We start from the raw sequence: 14,028 nt of genomic DNA, 5'->3' as shown, positions 1-14,028 counted from the left end.
TCGCCCCGCACGGGCGCGCATGCGCGCGGCACCGTTGGCCGCGGATTGGCTGCAGGAAAGGGGCCGAGTCTATCCGGGCGGAGTTATTGCTCTTGCTGGTGCCGCTGGAGACCCAGCTCGGGCCCCCCCACCCCTGGAAACCGGAAGTAGCCTGTCACCCTCTGTCGGAGCAATTCCGGTGAGTTTCGGGGGTGGGGTTCCCACCTGGCTGAAGAACCAGGCTCTACAAGAGTAAGTGCAAGCCATTGAGCCAGGCTCCTTATCTTGCAGATGACTGTCCACAATCTGTACCTATTTGACCGGAATGGAGTGTGTCTACACTACAGCGAGTGGCACCGCAAGAAGCAAGCAGGGATCCCTAAGGAAGAGGTGATCGGAGAGTCCCAAATCGCACATAGTCCCAGTCCCTCCAAATCCCGGTTCCAACCCCGCTCCCGTTCTGGCTCCCTCCATAACCGAGACTTCCCTCTACTCCCTCTCTCTCCAGGAGTACAAGCTGATGTATGGGATGCTCTTTTCCATCCGTTCGTTTGTCAGCAAGATGTCCCCGCTGGACATGTACGGCCGCGTTAGAGGGGTGTGGAAGGGGGGGCTAGCTAGCCTCGGGATGGAAAGAAGCATGTGCCGGGGGGGGGGGGTTGTCTTAGAGGCTGAATCTGGGACAAGAGTCCTGACGCTGGCAGGAGCAGGGAGGATCTGAAAGCGGGGAGAGTGAAGGCAGCAACGACCACGTTGAGAAGTGGAAGCGATGGTAGGTGGTGTCGTAGCTCAGCGAGGCTGCTACAAACTGTTTATAGGAACAGGAAGGCGCTGACCTTGGAGGGAGTCACAAACATTTCCCTGGGAGTGACTCCACGCCTGTCTTAACACCCTGCAGGAAGGATGGCTTTCTGTCTTTCCAAACTAGCCGGTACAAACTCCACTACTACGAGACGCCCACTGGGATCAAGGTTGTCATGAACACTGATTTGGGAGTGGGTCCTATCCGAGATGTGCTACACCACATCTACAGTGCGGTCAGTGTCAGCCGTGGAACCCTTCTCCCCGAGCCCTGGGAGTCCCTCCGGTTTCTGGGCTAATCCTTCTGAATTATATCCCCCCCCTGGAAATCAGTTTTCTCCAGAGTCTTTAGCTCTTTAAACAGTAATAGCTTCTCCTAAGGGAGAGCTTGTGTAGGTTTTTCAAAAAATGACTTTATTTTTTTTTTATTATATGTATTGCGTAAAGGGTGTGTGTGTGTGTGTGTGTGTGTGTGTGTGTGTGTGTGTGTGCACATGAGCTCAGATGTCTGTGGGTGACAGGTCCTCTGGAGAGCTGACCAGCGTGGGCTCCGGCCACTGACTAGCCTCTACAAAGGCAGTGTGCTTTCTTCATTGCTAGGCCGTCCATCCCTCCGGCCCCACCCCTTGCACATTCTTACATCCCTGAGGTTATACCTGGTTTGAGATTGAAAATGAGAAGTGTCGCAAATCTGGCTCACACGTCCTCCTCTCCGCAGCTGTACGTGGAGCTCGTTGTGAAGAATCCGCTGTGCCCGCTGGGACAGACTGTGCAAAGTGAGCTCTTCCGCTCCCGGCTAGACTCCTACGTCCGCTCTTTGCCCTTCTTCTCTGCCCGAGCTGGCTGAAACATCTACCTCATCTCTAAGAAGAGCCTGTGATTGCCTGGGCCCGTCCACCTGCCTTCCCCGCCCCCACCCAGAGATCTTCAACCTGAAGGCCTACTTCTATCCACTGCCTCCAAGTCATAAAGATTGACGCTTACAAGAATTCTCGCCAGTTTTACCCCCTACTTGACTCTGAGAAACGCAGAATAAACTTTCTGTCACCTTCTGCTGTCTGGGTGTTTCTGTGGCCCCTCCCAGCGTTAGTCACAACGCAGATGAGAACTAGGGTAGCCACACACCCCTGGAGCCTATGAAGAGGTTTTCCCAGCAGATTTCTCCTAAGCTGAATAATTCTTTGTTACATTTTAGAATTTTAGCAGCAACCTTTGCCACCACCTGCAAGATGTAGTACACACATCCCGCCTTGCCTCTAGCTGTGACAATGTCTCCAAACCTTGTTTTCTGGGGCACAAAAAGCTCTCTCAGCTGCGCACCACAGACCGGGGAGGAGTGAGGTTTAGCTGACATGCTTCAAGTATACAAAGTGAGAGCCACGACCCTAAAGCGGGCTGTGCTGAGCAAGGCACTCTGATTATTTAAGTTGGGACGCTTTCCCCAGGCGGAGCTTATGCAGATGAGCAGCGTGTTCAGCTCCGAGGCAGGCGGTCCCATGCAGATGAAGGGGCGGGGCTTGCATGTTGATGAGCTGGGCTCGCTGCCGACGCGGCTGGGCGCACAGCGGTCCCGCAGCGGTTCCAGCTGAAGTGGCATCGGTCTTTCGCCACCCCCTGTTCCTGGGTCTCTATCCTTGAAGACCGTCCTCGACTTTATCTTTACCCTTACCCGTTTATCCTCCTACTCCAGGCATCACGGCCCCCGGCATCTGAATACCCACCACTCCCGGCGCGCGCCCCCCCCCTCTACCACCACGGTTTTCCTTTCCCGCCGCAAACCCCGCGACCTCCAGCAGCCCGCCCCCGCGGGCCCGATCCCATTTGGCGGCTCTAGCTGCAGCCTCTTCCAGCCTCCCCGCTCTCCCAGGGATCGCGCTACTACCACACGGGTGTCTGCCCTCGGACTTCCCCGCTCCCTCCTCCCGCTCCCTCGGAGCCCCCTCCCCCGCCCTGGCCAGCCGGCATGCAGGTGTCTATCGCATGTACCGAGCAGAACCTTCGCAGCCGGAGCAGTGAGGACCGTCTGTGCGGACCCCGGCCGGGTCCTGGGGGCGGTAATGGAGGGTCAGTGGGCGGTGGGCACGGGAACCCTCCCGGGGGTGGAGGATCGGGCTCCAAGTCAAGAGCTGCACTGGTCCCCCGACCCCCAGCACCCGCTGGGGCCCTTCGAGAGAGCACCGGCCGAGGCACTGGCATGAAATACAGGTATGGGGTGGCCGGGCAGCCTACCCATTCGCTCCTCTTTCGGGACCCCTGAGCCTTTCTAGGTTAGCCGCCACGACCCCTTCAAACTTAGCTTAAAAGGTCCCGGTCCATTCCCCCTCATCTTTGATTGGCACTCCCTGTCTACGTCTCTTTTAGTTACCCCAACTGTGAGACCAAGTTTACTAAGGTCGACAGAGTCTTGTCATACCTAAACAATGCCCCTGAGTTGCCCCCTCTTATCCGTAAAAAAGCGGGGAACGCCTGAATCTCCAGGCTGCTTCTCCCTTCCAATGGAGTGTCCTTGGGTTGGCGTCCTGGGGAGAAGAGGAAACAGCATCTCACTCTGGCCGGTTGGGGCGCCTGACCCAGATTTTGCCCCCATCAGCCCCGAGGCCAGTCTCCCTCAACCTTCCCAGGGTGAGGTCGAGAGAGGAGGAGAGGGGCGTGTAAAAGGATGGCCCACATCTTTCACCCCCGTGCTGGAAGACAGGACTTGGGTGGGAAGGGCTGTGAAATTGTTTACTTTAACTCGGAACTGCTGGCCAAAAACTCCGAACTCAAAATGGGGCGTGGGGGGGGCGCTTTGCTTGGGGATGAGCCGCCTGGAGTATCCAATCCTCCCCGGAGCAACCATGATTAGGAAGTAGAGCTGTTTAATCTGTGCCCTGGGAAGAGATTTCTAGTTCTGTCTTCAGAAGTCAATGAAGAGACGGAGAGAGAGAGCTGGGCTTTGCTGTCAAAGCCTCCCATCCCCACAAATGCCTTTCCTGGGGCCTCATCTGTGTGCCCAGCCAAGCGCCTGAACTTGAGTTGGTTTACATCTTTCGCTCTGTTGTCACTCTTCGGTGTGTCCTGCTTTGACTGGGGTGGGGAGTGGGGTGGCTGGGGGGGGGGGGAAGCCTATTCTCAAACTCACCACAGCCAGCCACACTTTCCAAATCCCACTACTCCACACGTCCCAGAGATGGCCCCGATGCAAGCAGGACCTCACCCGGAAGAAAGGCAAACCAGAAGGCACAGATGAATAGGGGGAGAGTGGAGGCAATGGACAGTGGCTCATGAGGGACAATCTATCTCCTGTTTGTTGACTTGTTCTTTCAACAATATTCCTAGGGCCTCTGCTATGGGGATAGCACTGTCCATCCCATCAGCCCATTGGGTCTGGTTTCTTTGGGCTGAGACCCTTGAGGCCTTCTCAGTTTGAAAGGACAGGAGCTGGGGACTGGTAACCCGAGTCCCCAGGGGAGACTTTACCCTCTCCTGCTGCTTCTGTGTCCTGCAGGAACCTAGGAAAGTCTGGACTCCGGGTGTCCTGTCTTGGCCTTGGTGAGTTAGAACAGAAATTCAAGAAAGGGAGGGGGGCATTATTTTATGGCCCGGCTCCCGTGGTTCTCATGTGGCCGAATTCTCTCTTGCAGGTACCTGGGTCACATTTGGCTCTCAGATCTCAGATGAGGTATAAATGACGGGACATAGAGGAAGGGTAGCAGTGGCTGTGGAGAGGGAATAAGGCAGGCGAGGGAGGAGTGGATCTGGCTGGGGTTGGGACGAGCATGTGGGCGGGGGCGCTTCTGAAGCTAAAAGAGAGAAAAATGTGGAAACCAGGGCTGGCGCGCTGCAGTTAGGATGCCAGGAGGGAGCTAACTAAGGGGCAGCCGTTCACCTTCAACCTTTTCTTACCTCCCTAGACAGCAGAAGACATCCTGACGGTAGCCCATGAGCATGGTGTAAACCTGTTTGACACTGCTGAAGTGTACGCGGCAGGAAAGTAAGAACTGGGGTGAAAGAGTAATTTAGAAAGCAGGTTGAGAGAACATCAGGGATTCTTGTTTCTCTCTTTAAAAAAACAAACAAACAAACAAACAAAAACCTGGGCTCTGGAGAGATGGCTCAGTGGTTAAGAGCACTGACTGCTGTTCCAGAGGTCCTGAGTTCAATTCCCACCAACCACAGGCTGGCTCATAACCATCTATAATGAGATCTGACGCCCTCTTCTGGCGTGCAGGTGTACATGCAGATAGGGCACTCATACACTAAATAAATAAATAAATAAATCTTTTAAAAAAAAAAAACCCTGAGAATTCTGGGAACAACAAAGCCCAACTTTTCAAGCTCATAGACACCCTGTGTATTATGGTAGTTATGGTTCTCACAACACTTTCCTCTCTGGATTAGAGGTCAGTAAACTACGCTGCAGTCAGTCACATTAAAATAAAACCAGCAGATTTACCCTGAAGATTTACAAAGCTGTATTTTCAGACACACCACATCATATCACTTGCCAGTGACTTTACACTGGAAGTAGCCTGAGTCCAGGTGGCCGACGAATCTGCATTTTTGTTTGTTGAACATTCTACAAGACTCCGAAGCCTTGACCCAACTGCCCAGACTCGGGCATAACCTGTGAGCCTCCTTGACACTCTGGCTGCCTTCTGACATTAAGCAAATGGCTGCGACTGTATTTGCTGCTCAGCTCAGAGGCTTGGCACCTCCGTGGAACTTGTCTCCCCAAGAACCCTCATAGAGGCCAGCACAAAAGGACAAAGTGTGCGCTCTTTCAGGGGAAAGGCTGCTATAACCTTGAAAAGTGTACAGTCTAAGTGATTATACAAACAAGGGGCTAGAAAAGATCCAGCATTGTAAGGTGTTTCAGTAGTTTCAGAGGTGCCACCAGTTAGCCCCCGACAGTGTGCTAACAGAACAGCACGAGTTGGGTGTGACATCACACACTTGGAGTCCCAGCAATGGAAGGCTAAGGAAGGAGGATTGAGAGTTTGAGGCCAACCTGGGCTACAGACAGGGACCCTGTTTCCAAACGGGGAAGGAAGACGAGAAGGGGGAAGTGTGTGGGTCTCCCCACGGGCTGACGTTCACGGGCAGAGCCAGAGCTGGGCTTAGGAGGGGTAGCGAGAGTTTGGCAGAGGCAGAGGAAGCAGAGAACCACCCAGCTGACTGAAGCCAGAAGAGGCTGTCCTCTCCCTGGCTCGTGTTTCTCTCACTTTGTTGTGTGCACCCACAGTGGGGCTTGGTACATGGTTGACACACAACACGCGTGCATGAGTGAAACTTCCATGAATACACTGCTAGCTCCGGGAGCCCCTTGCCTTTGTCCGAGAGGAAGCTGAGCCTCCAGAGTGGCTCCCGTTTCCCCCACTCTTCTACCAGAAGGGACAAGCTGGGAGGGCAGGAAGACATTGCTCTGCCTTGGAGAGATCAGTGCTCTTACTTTGTCTGTGTTTCAGGGCTGAGAGAACCCTAGGCAACATCCTCAAGAGCAAAGGCTGGAGGTGAGACTGTTGGGGGGGCGGGGAAGGGTGGTTCCTGAAGACAAGATCAACCAAATATCACGGTCCTGCTGGACACGCCATTTTGCTTTTCCTAGGAGATCGAGCTATGTTATCACCACCAAGATATTTTGGGGAGGACAGTAAGTAATCGGGGAGAAGACTTAACCAAGAATGTAGCGTTATGGGACAGGACACGCCCGCCCCCCCCCCCCAGTTTCTCATAGCTCCGGATTAGCCCTCATCTTTGACGTAGCCTTTCCCTACAGAGCAGAAACTGAGCGAGGCCTGAGTCGCAAACACATCATTGAAGGTGAGAGCTGCCGCGTGGGGCCCTGAGGTGGGCAGGCATGAAAGCCGGAGGAACTGGGAATGTTGCTAAGGTCCTGAGGTGACAAGGGGTGGGGTCCGACACGGTCTGATACTTTCACTGGGGATGAGATGTACCTTCCTTTCCCCTCCCCCACCCCCAGGCTTGCAAGGATCCCTGGACCGCCTCCAGCTGGAATATGTCGACATAGTCTTCGCCAGTCGTTCAGACCCTAACAGTCCCATGGAGGGTAAAGACAGTACCCCCAGACTTGCATCAGGAAGCCAGTCTCCCCCACTCGAATGTCCCCCGGTCCCAATGGCAGAAGCTCAGACCCCAGGGCCTCGGCAAGGAAGGAGGTGGGGGATGGATACGGCTGTAGACACGCCTGGGGCCTGGTTGGGGTGCACAGTTTCTTGGTGAGACAGATCTGGAGTCTAGGGTCCCGTGGGTCAAACATTGAGGCTTTTCCTCTCTCGTGCACCTAGAGGTTGTGAGAGCCATGACCTATGTCATCAACCAGGGCCTGGCCCTATACTGGGGGACATCCAGATGGAGCGCTGCAGAAATCATGGTATGTGTCCCTGACCCTGACCCCCACACACACACACACACTCACGCACACTCCGTATCCGGCTCCCTTTTCTCATGACCTGTCCATACCGCACTGCGCTGACAAGGAAGAAAACATAAGGACTGCTCTGACCCTTGTCTCCTTTCCACGCCGACCCAGGAGGCCTACGCCATGGCCAGGCAGTTCAACCTGATCCCTCCCGTGTGTGAGCAAGCAGAGAACCACTTCTTCCAGAGGGAGAAGGTGGAAACCCAGCTGCCTGAGCTCTACCACAAGATTGGTGTGCAGACCCCCACCCCACCTGTCCCTGCTTCCACCCACGACATAGGTCCCTGTTGCACACCAAATCCTCTTGCTCTTAGGTGTTGGCTCAGTCACTTGGTCTCCTCTGGCGTGTGGCCTCATTACCAGCAAGTACGATGAGCGAGTTCCGGATACTTGCAAGGCCACTGTCAAGGTGAGATTTAGGGGCTCAGGGAGGCCAATCTGAGCTGTCTAGGCTGCTGTGTGGTTAAAAGGGAGGGTGGGAGTGAGTAGGGCCTTCTCCCCCCCCTTCTTTGCTGATTCTCCTCGGCTTCCAGGGGTACCAGTGGCTCAAGGAAAAAGTGCAGGTTGAAGATGGCAAGAAGCAGCAAGCCAGAGTCATGGACCTTCTCCCGATTGCTCAGCAGCTAGGCTGCACGGTGGCCCAGCTTGCTACAGGTGAGACCCTCCCGGGTGGCCCTGCCTCCCCCTGGGATTCCTCCTAAACCTATCCAGACTAGCTCGTCCCTGGAGAGGGCCCTCTGCAGACGGGTCTGGACTCTGAGTGCCCACACTCCTCTTTTTCCTCCTCTCGACCCAGCCTGGTGTCTCCGAAGTGAGGGTGTCAGCTCAGTCCTGCTAGGGGTGTCCAGTGCAGAGCAGCTGGTGGAACATCTGGGCTCCCTCCAGGTGAGTCCGAGGGAGATTCAGAGACAGACGGAATCTCTTGCTCTCCCCTTCCCCCCGCCCACCAGTCGAGACCACGCTGTCTAACCCTTAATGGGGCTGAAGTGACCTTCTTACACAGTTGCAAAGGGAAGTCCAGGGAGACAGGGCCAACCTGTCAAACAGCTGAGACTTTCTCCTTGGGTCCCACTGTGGCCCTTACTCCCTGGCCCAGCAAAAAAAACCCTGCCCTCTCCACTGCCCATCCCCAAAGGTGCTGAGTCAGCTGACGCCGCAAACGGTGATGGAAATAGATGCGCTCTTGGGGAACAAGCCGCACTCCAAGAAATAGTCCGTTGGGGGAGCGGGGACCCAGCGCGGAGTGATTGCACCTGCCAGAAAACGACTTTCCTGCAATCGGCCCTGCCTTCTAGCGCCGGATCCTACCGCCCCCCCCCCCCAGCCCTGCTCCCACGCCGCGGCAGGATCGGGGTAGCCCCGCCCACCAACGAGTCCCGGCTTCGAGTAGCGATTCGCATGAACAAAGCCATATCCTTTCGCCGTGGGGCTCGAGAGAGAAAGTAGATCTCCCAGCCGTCCTCTGCGCCCCAGCAGTGTCCTAGGGCTAGGCCTTCTTGCTAATCCCGGGCATGAGCCGTTTCCTCTCTGCCGTTTGGGCTCGCTCCGCTCGTTTCTTTTCCCTATTGCCGAAACCCAGAAAACATGCAGCAGATAAAGGAAACACTTGAGAGTACCTCAAAAATGACCCTACACCGGAAACGGGGCTTTGTAGCTTTTGTTCAATAGACGCCAGGCTGGTCCTGGCAGAAAGTAAATTATCATCTTCCAAAATCGCCGCCTCCTGCCTGGAGGTGGAGGACTTAAATCTCGAACTAGGGTCAGTCACACTTCGTGCTTGCAGAGAGGGGAATTAAAGGTGGGGGAAGACAGTGTTGGCAAAGGCAGAAAGAAATCTGATGGCTGTATGGCAGAAATGGCAAGGTGGCCCGCAGAAAACAAAGTGCTCTGGAGGGTTTAATGACGACCTCTGGGCCACTAGCTCTGGGGACAAACTTGGGCTTGGACTGGATTTAGTATGGAGCGGCAGAGGACTCAAGTCTTCTTCCTGGCAATAAACCTAAAGCAATAAAGACGGCCCCTCTGCTGTAAGACTTCCCAGGGAACTGTAAATAAAACCTCAGCTTGATCCTCACGTTGTCTGAAATTGCGGGCCTGGGGGTGGGGCCTGGGGGTGGGGCCTGAGGGGCGCGTCTCACAGAGCGTTCTGCATGCTCCTTTGTTAGAGAGCTCGCAGCACTGGCCCTCGGTGTGAGTGGCTCTGGCATCCCACCCCTGGTTATGGCACCCGTGGAGGATCCAAGCACCAGGTCACCCCGGCACAGCTCCTTTCTTAAGAACCTAGTGATGACCTTTGTTTCTTTCACCCCTTCTTCTTAATGAAAGATGCAGCTGGATAACTTTTTTTTTTTTGCATTATCTTTTAAATTTTATTTTGTGTAAGCGTGTGCCACAGTGCTCTTATGGGGGGAGGCGGGTCAGAGAACAACTTTTGGTTCTCTCCTTCCATTATGTGGGTTCTAGAGATCAAACTCAGGTTGTGATGGTTAGGAGGAGCCATCACTTTTACCTGTTTAGCCATCTTGTTGGCCTGCTGCCCCTCCCCCCACCTTTGATTTTTATTTTATACATGTGGGCAGTTTGCCTGCATGTATAGTTTATGCACTGTAAGAGAGATAAACGTGTCTTTGTGTTGATCCCAAGTGTGCGGTGGGGAACAGACTTGAGAGAGAGCAGGATGATTTTCCACTTACAAGTCGAACCACTTCCTGGGGGAGCCTGGATGTTGCCAGCTGAAAACATCCTAGTAGAGACTGAGAGGATACACACACACACACACACACACACACCAGAAGGAGAGGGGAAGACTTGGGATTGTTTTGGCTGGTCATGCTACACTTGGACAGACGCTCCTGGAGAGAGCTGCTTCAGGGAAGCTTCAAGGCTTTGGGCTCCGGCTGAGGCTCTGGGCCTCCGCTGCTGTTCCAGGTGCCAGCAGCCACCTTGGTTGAATTGTGGGTTTGCTGAGGTCCTGCTGGCTACGCTTGGAGGTCGTGCCTTAAGGTTTCATTATTGTGTCCTTTAACCTCCTTTTCCTATTGTTTGGGTTAGCCGGGTTGGAAGGGAGGTAGGCTCTGTTAGTGAGTTCATAATAAAGTGTAGTTGTTAAGAAAATTGAGCCTACAATCCACCACTTACATCTAGTGGCTACGGAGGCAGGAAGACGGTGTTGGGTCTCCAGGACTGGAGTTACAAACAGTTCTTAAACTACTCCGTGGGTGCTGAGAACTGAACCCAGGTCCTCTGCAAGAGCGACCACTGAGCCACCTCCCCACCACCCACCCCACCCCATTTTTTTTTTTTTTGGTTTGTTCATTTGTTTGTTTTTAATGGTTTTGGGTGTATGAGCCTTTCACCTGCATGTGCATCTGTGCGCCACACCGGCGCCTGTGCCTACAGAAGAGGATGTCAGATCCCTTGGAACTGTGGGGCACCATGTAGATGCTGGGAACCAAAGCTGGCACTTTTGTCTTGTAGGTCTCTTTCTCCCTCTTGTCTCACACCCACAGGTGCCCAGAAGTGAAGCAGTGTTCTTGTGGCTGCATGGGAAAGGTCCCTGGAGTTGTGGCTTTGTGGTGTAACAAGAGTGGTGACAATCTCTTTGGAGGGGACAGGGAGAGACAGAAAGAGCCACTGCTTGCGAGGGGAAGCCGCGGAGGGCCAGGTGGGAAGGCGGCAGGGACGTGGAGTCCCTTTATGGACTCTGATTTCTTGGAGGAAAGGGAGTGGGTGGGAAGTTCCCACTTCAGCGATCACCGGGCAAAAGAGGACGACTTCTGCCACCCTTAAATATACCCCCGGCGGCTCCCTTCTACCCCGCGCAGGCTGTCGGGATCAGCCACCGTCAGGATCCACTAATGAGGACTTACATCCTACATCCACCCCTCTCATCTCCCGCTCCTGCTGGAAAACCGTGGAGGATTCAGAGACGCGAAATGCACGGCTAAGCTATGATTAGCTCCTCTGTGACAAACATTCAAGGATTTATCAATTCAAAATAGTATTCTCCTTAAATAGTTCTCTGGGAGAGCAATGCTCGTCCTCTGACGCCTCCCTGAGCGCTCAACACACTTTCCTCTCTGTTTATTTTTCCTTCTTCTGCTCAACACATTTTAAAACCTCCTCTTAGAATTACCTTCAGGTGTAGTTTACAAGTCCCTTGTAAACAGAACCATCCTTGACCGTCCCAGCCCCCCTGTACACAGACATTTGCCGTCATTTCTCACCCATCCATGAGCTGCCGTGCATCAACACTGAGGACATGGGATGCCCTTCATGAAGTTTGCTGCTGAGAGAGACAAGCACATGGCCACTGTTGTCTTACAAACTCCTGTGTCCAGAGGGAAGCACGTGGTGTTAACAGCATCCAGAAGGAGTATGGTGAGGCTGCCTGCGAGCAGATGGCGTAGGTAGTAATGTAAAAACAAGAGCGTGGGGGCCTCGGAGCAGACAGGGAGCAAGCAAGCAGTATCAGACACTCTGCTGCTGCTGAGACAAAACACAGGGAAACAGAGGAAAAGCTTACTCCGGCTCATGGGTTTGGAGGCTTCAGCACAAGATTGTTTGGCCTGTTTGCTTTGGAGCCTCTGGCAGACCACTATGGTGGAATAAACTGCTTTCTTCATGACAGCTGGGGAGCAGAGAGGAAGGGGCTGGGTTCTCAATGTCTCTCCTAAGGATACACCCCCTCAAATTCTAACAGTTACACCCCATTTCCAAAGTACCATCACCTGAACACAAGCCTTCAACACATGGCTTTGGAGTATATTTAAGGTCCAAACCATGCCAGGCGTAGTGGCACACTCCTGTAATCCCAGCACCCTGGGAGGCAGAGGCAGGTGGATCGATGTGAGTTCGAGGCCAGCCCGGTCTACAAAGTGAGCCCACGACAGCCAAGGCTACACAGAGAAACCCTGTCTCGAAAAACAAAAGAACTGACGCCCTCCCGGGGCTCCTCGGGTGACTCACACCCCCATAACTCCTGCCCTGGGGCAGCATCTGACACTCTGTTTTTGTCTCAACGGGCATCTGTACACACATGTATACAGCCAACAGAGACAGACATAATTAAAAAATAAAATAATTATTAAAAATGCCTAACTTACACACTTTTAAAAGTCATTCTGTGGGTTGGCTGGCGGCAGTCCTGTGCTGTCTCGCGTGGCTTCCTTCACGTGGCTGCATTTACTAAGCAGGTTACCTGGGCATGACTATTCCAGACGGCTTTGCCAGCACGTCAAGCACCCAGCACTGGCCGTTGCCTGGCGTTCACCCATCTTCCTCCACAGGGCTTCCCCTCCAGTGCTTAGATCTAACCATCTACGGTGGTCTCAGGGTGCCCATAGAACTCAAAGCCAGAGGCATCAGACAGGGATGGCGGGCAATGCTGTGGAGGGCTGACCTCAGAACACACACCTGATTTCTGCCTCGTGCTCTTTTCGGTCATGGCTGGTGACAAAGCCGTCCTCCGTTGCAGAGATAGGGAAGCAGAGTCTTTTTGTCTGGAAGCAGTCTCACTGTGTCAGCCCAGGTTGTCCTCAAACTCCCCAGCGTTCTGTCTCAGCCTCCTAAGTGCTGGGGTCACAGTTTGTGCCACCATGCCCAGTGATGGGAGAAGGAGCACGGGGTCCGGGTGCCATTCAACACCCGCCACACAGGGAGAGTTGAAGCAGGAGTAGAAGTGTTTTTAGAGTGTGACTGTTTGATATTGGAGAGCTCTCTGCAGACAGCCTGGAGGGGGAAAGCCTATAGAAGACCAGTGCGTTTGTGAGTTAACTGGCTAGGGAGGCAAGAGATGACAACAGCTCGGACCAGGAGGCTGACCAAGAGGTGGTCACATACGCAGGTGGACTGGCTATTGAAGGGACAAAGTGACCTGGGCTCGGGGATGAGTCAGTAAAGGACGGTGAGGGAGAGGGAGAGCTTAAGGCTACCACCCACGTTATGGAGCTAGCGAGGGAAGGGGAAGGAGAAAAATGGAAGAAAGGCTGGCTTGGGAAAAGGGAGATCCTCAGTTTGGCTTCTTGGCCACAATGGCTGGAACACGGGACAGGATAACATTAGGTCGGGACCCGTGGCTGTGAAACACTTTTGGACTCTTCATTCTCTCTTCAGTGATTAAGATTTGGTCTCAGGGATGACTGGCAGGGTTAAGGGGCTCGGATGTAAGTGTGAGAACCAAGTTTGAATCCACAGACCCCCACATAAGCCGAGAGCCATCGCGCCTGTGTCTGTAATCACGGTTCTCCTGCAGCAGGTGGGCGTGGCTACGGGAGAATCCTCAGGCTCGCAGAGGCTTGTGGACCGGCTATCCTGGCGTGCAGGCCTGTGGAACCCTGTCCTAAGCAAGGGGGGATGTTAGGCCGGGCATGGTGGTACCTGCTTCCAAGGCTAGCACTCTGAGGTAGAAGCAAGCACACCTCTCTGAGTTTGAAGCCAGCCTGTTCCAGGCCAGTCACCGTAAGACTCTACCTCAAAAACAAGCAAACACCCAATGACAGGGAAAGCCAAACAGGATGAAAGTGCAGACACCTGAGGTCATCCTCGGATCTTCACGCACGTGCCACAGCACGAACCACACACACGGACACACAAGCAAGCACAGAGATTAAGAGTCACCATCAGTCTTGTGTGCATGTCTGTGTGTCTGTAGGCCAGGTGTGTGCAGGTCCCCACGCAGTCCAGAAGACTCAGCTCTCAGGCTGGAATTACAGGCAGTCGTGAGCTGCCCAGCACAGGTGCTGGGCACTGAACCCAGGCCCTCTGGAAGAACAGCAGGCACTTACGCCACCTCGCCAGGCCCTCTGCAGATAATTTAGAATGTGAGG

The 14,028-nt window shown here is 54.1% G+C and overlaps 2 protein-coding genes across 3 annotated transcripts; both read left to right on the top strand.

Annotated features, from left to right (window-relative positions):
- Positions 1–23: 23 nt before the first annotated feature.
- Positions 24–1,832, top strand: TRAPPC1 (trafficking protein particle complex subunit 1). Of its 2 annotated transcripts, none has more exons than XM_084761127.1 (5): positions 24–178; positions 271–369; positions 488–558; positions 878–1,016; positions 1,499–1,832. In XM_084761127.1, the coding sequence occupies exons 2-5, from the start codon at positions 271–273 to the stop codon at positions 1,625–1,627; spliced, it is 438 nt and encodes a 145-aa protein (XP_084617253.1). In that variant the 5' UTR covers positions 24–178; the 3' UTR covers positions 1,628–1,832. The 2 variants fall into 2 exon arrangements, with proteins under 2 accessions (XP_084617253.1, XP_084617254.1); XM_084761128.1 differs by having other exon boundaries at positions 80–178; positions 255–369.
- Positions 1,833–2,360: 528 nt separating this feature from the next.
- On the top strand, positions 2,361–9,269 carry KCNAB3 (potassium voltage-gated channel subfamily A regulatory beta subunit 3). Its single transcript, XM_084761126.1, has 14 exons — positions 2,361–2,985; positions 4,268–4,311; positions 4,404–4,441; positions 4,674–4,753; positions 6,228–6,272; positions 6,368–6,412; positions 6,539–6,582; positions 6,743–6,829; positions 7,068–7,153; positions 7,313–7,433; positions 7,516–7,610; positions 7,735–7,855; positions 7,998–8,086; positions 8,337–9,269. The coding sequence occupies exons 1-14, from the start codon at positions 2,744–2,746 to the stop codon at positions 8,412–8,414; spliced, it is 1,215 nt and encodes a 404-aa protein (XP_084617252.1). The 5' UTR covers positions 2,361–2,743; the 3' UTR covers positions 8,415–9,269.
- Positions 9,270–14,028: the final 4,759 nt, after the last annotated feature.

This window comes from Acomys minous (genome assembly GCF_964271855.1).
Source record: "Acomys minous genome assembly, chromosome: 16".
NCBI lineage: Eukaryota > Metazoa > Chordata > Mammalia > Rodentia > Muridae > Acomys > Acomys minous.
This window is presented reverse-complemented; position numbering and strand designations above follow the sequence as displayed.